The sequence below is a fragment of the Protopterus annectens genome, chromosome 15.part0 (assembly GCF_019279795.1).
Source record: "Protopterus annectens isolate FY-2018-M chromosome 15.part0, PAN1.0, whole genome shotgun sequence".
Classification (NCBI taxonomy): Eukaryota; Metazoa; Chordata; order Ceratodontiformes; family Protopteridae; genus Protopterus; species Protopterus annectens.
Window position 1 is genome coordinate 439,459,269 of NC_056749.1, and position 11,834 is coordinate 439,471,102.

Sequence of the window (11,834 nt, forward strand, 5' to 3'; positions counted from 1 at the left end):
AACTAACCATAGATGTGACCCCCTTCACCCTATAATTTCTTTGCAGATCCCCTAACATGAGTCTGGAAAACCACACCTCTTACTTAAGCCTAATGGAATCTTTTAACATTCAGCCCACCACCATACTTATAGGTGACTTCAACTACCCCTCCATAAACTGGGAGACTTATATGACCCATAATTCACTTGCTCAGAGGTTTTTGGACTTTGTCAATGCAAACTCAGTGAAGCAGCTAATTAGCACCCCAACTAAAGGTACAAATGTCCTAGACCTAGCACTCATGAACCCTGGGGGATGCTGCTCCCACTTGTGCATTAACTCCTCCCTGGTAAGATCTGACCACAAAATGATATAGCTCAGTATTAAAACTAACCTAGAACCCCCATCAAATCCAAACCTGTTAAGAATTTTGCTGAGGCCAGTTAACTCAAACTAAGTGACAGCTTATTAAACTTTCAAGCCCCTCTGAATACAGATGACACTAAGGGCTACTCTGAGCTGTACACAGAAGCACTGTACAACCACATTCATAGTTGCATAAGGCAGGTGGTACCTGTCTGAGTCAAATCTAAATGACCCTGGTGGACCCCTAGCATAAATAGGCTATTCAAGAAAAGGAAAAAAAATCCTCTCCAAAACCAAGAAGGAACAGATAAAACAGTGCAAAAAGATACTCACCTGTCTAAACAAGCAAATTAGAGAGCTGGTCAAATCTGCCAAAGTAAACTGTGAGGCAAAGATATACTCCCAGGTGAAAGATAGTTATAAGGCTTTTTTTAATTATATTCATAACCTCAGGAAAAATGCTCAGCAATGTGCTGAGTTAATCATGAACGGCAACATTTACACCAAGCTTGAAAGTATAGCAAATCTGCTGGCTGACAAGTTCAGTTCAAACTTTTCCTACCACACCAAATGAAATACCCACAACTATCCCTCTAATAGTCATTATGAGGGAACATGTCCTTACTGCCCTCACTAAAGCCAAAAACACAGCTTCCATGGGTCCCGACAACATTCCAGGATGCTTCTTAAATAGTTTAAAACAGAATCTATCAGTGCCACTAGAAACCCAGTTTAAACACCACCTTCAGCTGGGCTTTGTCCTAGTGGATTAAAGGACTGCAACAGTTATCCTTCTGCACAAAGGGGTATCCATCAACTGACCCAGGGAACTACAGACCCATAAGCTTCACAAGTCTTGTCTGCAAGGACATGGAGAGAATTATCATGGACCTGATCAGTAATAACACAGGAACTCTCCAAACACTGAATTAGACCCAATTTGGCTATGTCAAAGGGAGGTCTTGCCTGCTCAATCTGGTGGATTTCTTTGAGAAAGTCACCAGGGACATGGATAAAGGTATAACAGTACACACTGCTTATTTAGACCTGGTCAAAGCTTTCAACACAATCCCCAGTTGGGGGTTATAGATACACTTAATGAATTACGTATAAACCCCTACATCATCAGATGGGTAGCAAACTAGCCATTGAGAGGACACATGTCCGGATAGGTAAATCCACCTCCGAAAAGAAACCTGTTGCTAGTGGTGTCACACAGGGCTCAGTGTTGGGACCCCGCTTGTTTGGTATATATTTCTCTGAAGTGAAGGCCAATGTTGGGGGCCTCTGGCTCACCAAGTTCACCAATGACTGTAAGCTGGGAGCAATCACTGAATTCCCAAATGATGCTGACATCCCACAAGCAGCAAAAATGACAAAGAACTGGTACCAAAAGCATGGTCTTCAGACTAAATGCTAAAAAAAGTGTAATCACACCCTTCAGTAAATCAGATAGCCCTGCAAATTATAATATTGATAGCACATCCCTAAATGTAGATCCAGTGGTGAGGGACCTTTGACCACATATAGATAGTGACCTAAACTTTGATCACCGGGTAGCTACTGTAGTTAGGAAATCCTTCTGTGTGGCTCAATTTATAAGTAAAGGCATGGCATCAAGATCAAAGAAGGTCATAATGCCATTGTACTTGGCCCTCATAAGGCTTGTAATTGAGTAAAATGCTCCATTCTGCATGTACCTGATCAGGCACTTACACCAAATGGAGTGGCCCCCAGAGGTTTCTTACTAAAAAAATACAAAGCATAAAACATGTCATGACTAAAAGCCCTATCCATTTACTCTGATATAATTTATTGAGAGGCGACTTATGCCTGACCTACAATGCATTCTCTGATCCAGCTCTGATGAAAATATTACATATTTGCAATAAAAATTATACAAGGGTTACTCGTTCCGTGATCATGAGCCTTATTTGTGACTAATAGAACTTGCTGGAGAGACACATTCGTATCCCAGAGGCTACCTTGTCTATGGAATAAATTTCTCATATTCATAAAACAAAGCCCATCTCTCACTTTCTTCTAAGAGAATTTGGATCAATGGATGGAAAACCAAAAATTCACTTGTGGGGTACTGGCCATGTCCCTTATGGACAGAGGCAATCTGTTAAATGACTCAGGGCTCCAAAACCCAAAGCCCCACTACCCTGATACCAGCCCATCCCATATCTTGGGAATTAAGATATAATACTGTAATCCTGAGAATTATTGGCTAGCCTTGTAAAGGCTCTTGTGCCATTTGCCTACCCATTCGTTCCGATTATGATGTTGTTGCAAGTGGTTCACAGTAGAAGTGGAAACATATTTTATTCCTGTTTTTCTTTATCTACATTTTTCCATGCAGAATTTAAGGGGAGACAGAGAGTAAAAGGCTCTATGTATGTATGTATTCCAACCCAACTGCAGGGCTTAATATCAGGTGGCTTAGTTTTACAAATGTAAGAAGCCCTTATGAAGCACTTACTGAGTCCCAGATTAACCACTGTTTGACAAATAATCTGAGAACTGGAACAGCTGGACATCTCTTTTAGAGGAAGGGTGAAGGTGTGAGTCTGTGAAAGCCAAACTATCATAGGCTCCCTCATTAGAGGCCAGAGACTTGGTGGTACCATCTACATGAAAGAGAGGGCAGAGAGTCTAGAAGTTTTTATCACTAGCAGAAACAGTTGTCATCTCTCACAATGTCCACTGCACACCCAACTTTTGAGTGCTACTGAGCAGGTGCATGGGGTGCTGCTTAGGTATCAAAGAGATCCCCATTCACTGCCTAGATGACGATGATTACACAGTGGTGACTGAGATGGTCACCACATATCAGGATCAAAGAGTGGAAAAAAAACTTTTTGGCTTAGTAACCCAAAATGCTTTTCTAAGGATAGTAAATACATCATCATCATCATCTTTTGGCTTTTCCCATTAGGGGTCGCCACAGCGGATCATCTCTTTCCATTTCTTCCTATCCTCTGCATCTTGCTCTGTCACACCAACCACCTGCATGTCCTCTCTCACCACGTCCATAAACCTTATCTTAGGCCTTCCTCTTTTCCTCTTACCTGGCAGCTCCATCCTTACCATCTTTTTCCCAATATACCCATCATCCCTCCTCAGCACATGTCCAAACCAACGCAATCTCGTCTCTCTTGCTTTGTCTCCAAACTGTCCAACATGAGCTGACCCACTAATATACTGATTCCTAATCCTATCCATCCTAGTCACATCGAGTGCAAATCTTAACATCTTTAACTTTGCCACATCCAGCTCTGACTCCTGCCTTTTTGTCAATGCCACTGTCTCCAACCCATATAACATAGCTGGTCTCACTACCCTCTTGTAGACCTTCCCTTTCACTCTTACTGGTATCTGTCTGTCACAAATCACTCCTGACACTCTTCTCCACCCATTCCACCCTGCCTGTACTCTCTTCTTCACCTCTCTTCCACATTCACCATTACTCTGAACTGTTGATCCCAAGTACTTAAACTCGTCCACCTTTACCAACTCTTCTCCCTGCATCCTTACCATTCCTCTACCTACCCTCCCTCTCATTTACACACATATATTCTGTCTTAGCCCTGCTGATCTTCATTCCTCTGCTCTCTAGAGCATATCTCCACCTCTCCAGGGTCTCCTCAACCTGATTCCTACTCTCACTACAGATCACAATGTCATCTGCAAAAATAATAGTCCACGGGGCCTCCTGTCTAATCTCATCTGTCAACCTGTCCATCACCAATGCAAATAAGAAAGGACTCAGAGCTGATCCTTGATGTAATCCCGCCTCCACCTTAAATGGATCTGTCACTCCCACTGCAGTCCTCACCGCTGTCACACTATCCTCGTACATATCCTGTACCACTCTTACATACTTCTCTGCCACTCCCGACTTCCTCATACAATACCACAACTCTTCTCTAGGCACCCTGTCATATGCTTTCTCTAAGTCTACAAAGACACAATGCAACTCCTTCTGTCCTTCTCTGTATTTCTCCAATAACACTCTCAGAGCAAACATTGCATCTGTAGTGCTCTTTCCTGGCATGAAACCATACTGCTGATCACTAATCATCACCTCCCTTCTTAACCTAGCTTCTACTACTCTTTCCCATAACTTCAAGCTGTGACTGATCAATTTTATCCCTCTGTAGTTACTGCAGCTCTGCACATCACCTTTATTCTTAAAGATAGGTGCCAAAACACTTTTTCTCCACTCCTCAGGCATCCTCTGACTTTCCAAAATTTCATTAAACAATCTAGTTAAAAATTCCACTGCCATTTCTCCTAAGCACCTCCATGCTTCCATTGGTATGTCATCTGGGCCAACAGCCTTTCCATTCTTCATCCTCTTCATAGCTGTCCTTACTTCCTCCTTGCTAATCTGTTTCACTTCCTGATTCACTATCCCCACATCATCCAACCTTCTCTCTCTCTCATTCTCTTCATTCATCAGCCTCTCAAAATACTCTTTCCATCTACTCAACACACTCTCCTCTCTTGTGAGTGCCTTTCCCTCACTATCCTTTATCACCCTTACTTGCTGCACATCTTTCCCAGCTCTATCCCTCTGTCTAGCCAATTGGTACAGGTCCTTTTCTCCCTCTTTAGTGTCCAATCTCTCATACAACTCTCCATACGCCTTCTCCTTAGCTTTCGCCAAGTCTCTCTTTGCCATACGCCTCATCTCCTTATACTCATGTCTACTTTCTTCATCTCTTTGACAATCCCACTTCTTCTTCGCCAGCCTCTTCCTCTGTATACTCTCCTGTACTTCCTCATTCCCCAGCAGGTCTCCTTGTCCTCCTTCCTCTGTCCAGATGTCACACCAAGCACCTTTCTAGCAGTCTCCCTTACTAGTTCTGCAGTAGTTACCCAGCTATTCAGTAACTCTCCACTGCCTCCCAGTGCCTGTCTTAAATCTTCCCTAAACTCCACTTCACAATCACCCTTTTTTAACTTCCACCATTTAATCCTTGGCACTGCTTTCACACTCCTCCTCCTCTTCTTGATCACCAACGTCATCCTAGAGACCACCATTCTATGCTGCTTAACTACACTTTCCCCTGCCACCACTTTACAGTCTCCAATCTCCTTCAGACTGGCCCTCCTACATAGGATATAATCCACCTGTGTGCATCTTCCTCCACTCTTGTACGTCACCCTATGCTCCTCCCTCTTCTTAAAATACGTATTCACCACAGCCATGTCCATCCTTTTCGCAAAATCCACAATCATCTGACCTTCTGCATTCCTCTCCTTAACACCATACCTACCCATCATATCACTTCCTTATCCACTCTGTTCACTTCACCAACATGCCCATTAAAGTCCGCTCCAATCACTAGTCTCTCACCCTTGGGTACACTCACCACAACTTCATCCAACTCACTCCAAAATTTCTCTTTCTCATCCATCGCAGACCCAACTTGTGGAGCATATGCACTAACAACATTCATCATTACACCATCAATTTCGAGCTTCATAAACATCACTCTGTCAGACACTGTCTTCACGTCTAAAACACTCTTGGCATATTGTTCCTTTAGTATAACCCCTACCCCATTTCTCCTGCCATCCACACCATGATAGAACAATTTGAACCCGTTTCCTAAACACCTGGCCTTACTTCCCTTCCATTTGGTCTCTTGCACACACAATATATCAGCCTTCCTTCTCTCCATCATATCAGCTAGCTCTCTTCCTATACCAGTCATACTGCCAACATTCAAAGTTCCTACCCTCACTGCTACACTCCTAACCTTCCTCCTCTCTTCCTGCCTTCGGGCATGCCTTCGCCCTCCTCTTCTCCTCCAGCCAACAGTAGCCCAATTTCTGCCACAGTACTGGTGGCGGTAGTTGTTAATCCAGGCCATGACCGATCCGGTATGGAAATATGAAATTTTGCGCCATAAGTGTTGTGGCAGAATTTTTATGCCGGATGCCCTTCCTGACGCAACCCTCCCCATTTAGTAAATACAACTAGCAAAATAAATAAAACACTGCTGGGCATGTATTTAACACTGCAACAATGTTTGAGGGCATTAAAGCAATTTACTAGTGAAAAAAAATGTTTCAAGATCAGCTTGGGTATATGAACCACATTCTGTATGAAAATATTAAAATTGGCATATTTCAGTGAAGAAAACATGTTTAAAAGTGATAAAAATGTGAATTTTAAAATTGTCCCCCCAAAAAAGGCAGTGTAACTGAAATGTCATGTGCAGTTCAATGATGTAAATACTACAGTTAGTTGTTAGAGGTGTAGTAGCCAAGTCAAAATTAGTTTGTTGTCTCGTCATATTGATGGTATAGGAAAGCTATGTAAAAATGCATCATATCTTGGAGGTTGGTATGGGGGATATACGTCTGTATAATAAGGAAGCTTAAATACCTTTATGTATGAAAAGCCACACACAGCTGAACTGTAAATATATGGCCTTGTCAGTAAATTCATTTATTTATTTCCTTACTTACAGTTTGTTAACCAGGTAGTTAGACTGGTCCAAGGACCGTTTTCAGCCATGATTCCAGACACTGGGACAAGATAATAAATTAAAAGTAGATACTGCATGTGACACATAGTTGTCACCAAGAACAGTATATACCATTAACAACAGAGATTACATTAGAAGGAATCTGATTACATTTGCACAATAATTACAACAACTACAGTGAAAAGTCAAGCACAACAAAAATGTTGTAAGCTGCTTCTTAAAACAAGAGTCAGGCAGTTATGCAAATATAAAGTTACAACTAGAATATCTTAAAATATTTTACCACTTCCATTTCTATAACTTTTTTATAGCAAAATTGTGGAAAAGGAGGAAGTAAAAGATTGTTAAAAATGCATATATAAAGTGATCACTTTTTCATATGAATGTGCTTTTTTTCTATAGGACGATAATGACAGCATTTGCTGTCAAGAACAAATTAACCGTTCCATATACTGGGCAGATGGATTTGTTTTTGCCTTCTCCATTACTGACTACAGCAGTTCGAGAGTCATTCAGCCCCTCTATCAACACATTCGGAAGATACACCCTAGTGGAAATATTCCAATTATTGTTATTGGGAACAAAGGCGACCTTCTCCGAGCAAGGCAGGTATCAACCAAGGAAGGAATCCAGCTTGCCAGTGAGCTAAGTGGGATGTATTTTGAAGTTTCAGCCAGAGAGAATTATGAAGGAGTTTATGATGCATTCCATCAGTTGTGCCAGGAAGTCAGCAGGGCGATCAGAAACAGCAATGGTGAAAAGAGAAGGGGACTGCATTTTGTTCGTCCCAAGTCGCCCAACATGCAAGACTTAAAACGAAGATTCAAGCAAGTCTTATCTTCCAAAGTGAAATCTGCCACATCGCTCTGACAAATGCCTTATGAACAGTGCAAATATATAAGAATATTTATAAATATATTTATTTTTTTAGAAAGAGCAATATTTTAAAACCAAACTTCCTGTTTACCATTAGTATGTGTTCTGCACTTATGTTTAATTCAATAAGACTACGACGTTAAAATTTTTTTTCACATAAGACATACTGCTAACTTCTGCTATTCAGCAACCAGAATACAATATGGCTGCCATGTAGGTGTAGCTAGCTGTAAAAGAAACATAAAAATGGAATCAGTCAAAAGGCATACATTGGGCTAGCAACCATTTGGGAAAATCGTTTGCCAAACAAAACTATTCTAAATTAACACAAGTGCTAGTGTTGTAAAAACAGTAATATGGTTAAATTAAAAGTGTGCAGGTTAGTAATTATTTGGTAGTCTGCAGCAGGAAGCTTCTTATTCACTATATAAATTTAGTGATTACTTAGAGATATTTACAAATGCCAGATGAGTTTTACTCTTCCAGTGGTGTGTTACTCAAACAGCCAAAGGGGTACCATTTAAGCATCAGTTATTATACTCATTTGACCTGCACAACTTAACAAGTGCCACCCTTTCTTTTCTTTTGTATTGTTATAGTTATTTTAATGCCCTAATACATGAAGGCCATAGATGACCATTCATCTCAGTACTAGACTGGAAACACTTTTCCTATTTTTTGTTTCCTTCCAAGTCCGTAACATTTCATTACTGAGTCTGTTCATCTAAGTGTGAAAATACACATTCCTGGTTTATGAAGTCACTTTTGAGATCAGAAAATGGCGAGGATAACCCTTATTTCATACCCCATGATAAAGAAGAAAATTCTTAATGAACATGCATGAATTAAACTTAAGATGTGCCATAGAATGGCAGGGGGTCAGTGTAAGTACGTTTTATATAACTATCTCAAACAGTGTTCATTTTGAAAGAAAGGACAGCTCAGAATTACAAACAGTTTAAAGGTTATTACACTTCTGGACATAGCATTTGAGTAACCGATGGAAACTTTAAACTTCCTTGTCATTTCCTGCATTTCACAGCTCTCCTGGGGAAAAATGTTTTTTTATTATCACATACGACTATCTGTCTGTTTCTTAGTAACAAAATGTGCTTTCATAAAGTTAACTACTTTTTACAAACTGTACTACAATAATTGTCTTTCTTACACTTCCACTTTTGAAGTGTAGGATACTGAAGTTTGACTTCATTTTTTGTATGAAAACATATTAAATCTAGTAAAGTGTTCTCTTCAGATTGCTTTTTTCCTTTAGTATTTAGTAGAAACCTGACTGCCCTGGTGCTTGAATATTTTGGCTCCTACTTATCATTAAGGCAGTTTAAGGTCAGTGCAAGCTATCTGTTCTTGGGGAATACTTCTGACCTACTTTCTTTACTGCTGTGAGGACACAAACACATGCACCTTTCAGGTTTATAGTGACATATTTGGTAAAATACTCTTGGGTAGAGGGAGGCAGGTGCCAAGCATATTTCATCATTGCTTTATAAAGAAGTTGTCTGGCTTAAACCTTGATTCCTATGTGGTAAGATGGGTAGTCAGCTGGCTTAATGACAGAACTCATGCATGTAGTAGATTCCTCCTAAACAGAGAGAGGGTGACCAGCAGTGTTCTCTGGGGAGTGGTGCTTGGCATTTATTTCTCTGACTTCAAAACTGAAAGCAAGACCTCTGGCTGACCAAATTTGCTGACAGCTGAAACTGGGTGTAATTGACAAAACCCTCTGAAGATGTTCATACCCTCCCAAATAAGACCTGCAGCACTGACAGCACACCATTATCAAGTGAAAGAGAAGTTAGTGATCAGGGCACCTGGGTAGATAATGCCCTCTCCTCTGATCACCATATGGTTTCCACAGTCAGGAAATCTTTCTGTATTTCACAACTATAAAGACATCATCTAAATCCAAGGAAGTGATGTTCTCCTATAGTGAATTCTGGTCAGATCTATTATTGAATATCATATTTCCTTTGGCATGTACCTCACTAGATATATTAAAAAACTAGAAAAGCCTTAAAGGCTCCTAACCAAAAGATTTCTGCTCTCAGGAATATTAGCTACTAGGACAGAACTGAAAGACTTGCCACTATACTCTGTGTCTTATACACTCCTGAAGGGTGATTTGCCCCTTCCCTACCTTTTCATTAGAGATCCAGTTATCCTTGACCTCCTTTCTGTCAGTAATTCTAAAAGTACAGCTAAAACTAGAACCACAGATGTTAACTTACATTAGCAAATAAATAAAACATGATAGAAGGATAGGTTCATCTCCCAGCATCGCCCCCTGGTCTGAAATAAACCTCCTCTATAATTCAAGCAATATGACTGTCTTCCTTTAAACATATTATGGATGACTGGATGAGTACCCTTAAATTTACACTGGGACTAACAGGGTGATTAGTTGGCAAGACACACATGATGATCAGCTAGATTTCCCTTGTATATCCTATGATCCTATATGTCTGCATCATGTGGAAACATACCTCTCAACTGTCCAGATTTTTGCCTCATATTTTTGGTCTGTTCCTCATAAAATTTGTGTTTTTCAGGCAAATCTCTGAGGACTGAAGTCAGTAAATAATGACAGACATTTGAGTTTCAAACTTCATATCCATTAGAACATGAATGACAATACAAGACCTGTTATTCTAGCAACTTTCTAAGTTTATAAGAGCAATATTTAAAATTTGTCCAAATTTTTGGGTCTTGGTCCCCTATTATTTTTGCCCTCGTTCAGATTTCTTGTTATAAGAGGTTGAGAGGTAGGCTTGGAAATGAAACATACATGATACCCATCTGTTTCTGCATTGACACTCTCTTCACCTAGCCAATAATAAAGAAATAAACTCTTCTTCCTTTGCCTCTTTTCAACTGCAGTTGTTAATGTTCATCCCATGCCTGACACTGAATTCTGTTTAAACATCCTACCATTTTCAAAATGTGTTATTGTCCCTGACCAGCTGTATAGAATGCTCCAGCTGATACTGAGTATTACTCATCTTTTCATGTACTGTCTATCCCATCTAAACCAAGAAGACAAGTAAAATGTTCACTCAAAAGTTAGGGTACCTGTGCACATCTCAAACACACACAAATATCTAATTGCTAAGGAGTGGTCATTGTCTATTATTAATGCAGAATTTCGTACCATTAACATTTTTATATGCAAAAAACACAATTCTTAGAATCCAGTGCCATCTGAACAACTCCTTTTGTACAATTCTCAACTTAATCTTCTGTATGGTAATTACCATCCAGGGACTACTTTTAGAATTTCTTCTGCATTGTAAGCACATTTCTTTTTGTCAGTAAAATGATAATTAAAGTTGCTCAGTAAGCATTGTTAGAAATTTCAGTGCAATAGTTTTAATCAGCATCAAATGTCACCATCTTATGATTTTCATAGTTTTACTTCAAGTTTTCTTCAGAAACCAAATATAAACTCACATCCTGAAAATGCTAAATGACTATTTTGCTTTCAAAAGAGTAGCTTCAACCTCTTTAAAATTGTGTTTTTGACAGTATGTATAGCCTACCACTAGATATATGGACTACAAGAAAAGACATTCTGAAATGCTGTGGTCAGGAAAAAAGAAGGCAACAATGTTATAAAGATACTATGACATTTTAATTACAGGATAAGGAGTGTTTCAGTTTTTAACATTTTTCCTAAATTTTTAAAAAGGATGATTTTTCATCCTATACTTAGGTATAAAATATCTTTTCTTCAAATGTCATGTAACTGTATCTGTCACAAAGTATGATTTCATCAAAGAGCTAATAGTTTAGCTATTCCTGCACTGTCATTGTATGGCAAAAACTGAGTTTTTCTAATAAAACAAACAAAAAAAACTCAATGTAAGCTATAGTTTAAACACTTGTTTTATTGTTTTAATACATTTCAGTATTTCAATGTAATTTTCAACACTGATCCTTTCATTAGCTGGCTACATGATTGTAAAAGGTTATTTGTACCTACTGTTTTGAAAGTAGTCTTATGTTTGTATTACAATGTTGTGTTTTCTTCACTAATTTACAAATGAAAGAGGGTGTGAAATAGAATACTGTTATAGGAGGTTACTAGG

The 11,834-nt window shown here is 39.4% G+C and overlaps 1 protein-coding gene across 1 annotated transcript in view; it reads left to right on the plus strand.

Moving 5' to 3' along the window:
* LOC122789746 (ras-like protein family member 11A-like) overlaps window positions 1-11,611 on the plus strand; it is a 550,204-nt gene extending 538,593 nt beyond the window's left edge. Inside the window, exon 4 of the mRNA XM_044057181.1 lies at window positions 7,258-11,611. Coding sequence (XP_043913116.1) covers window positions 7,258-7,725 — 468 coding nt within the window. The 3' untranslated portion in view covers window positions 7,726-11,611. The remainder of the gene's footprint in view (window positions 1-7,257) is intronic.
* Window positions 11,612-11,834: the final 223 nt, after the last annotated feature.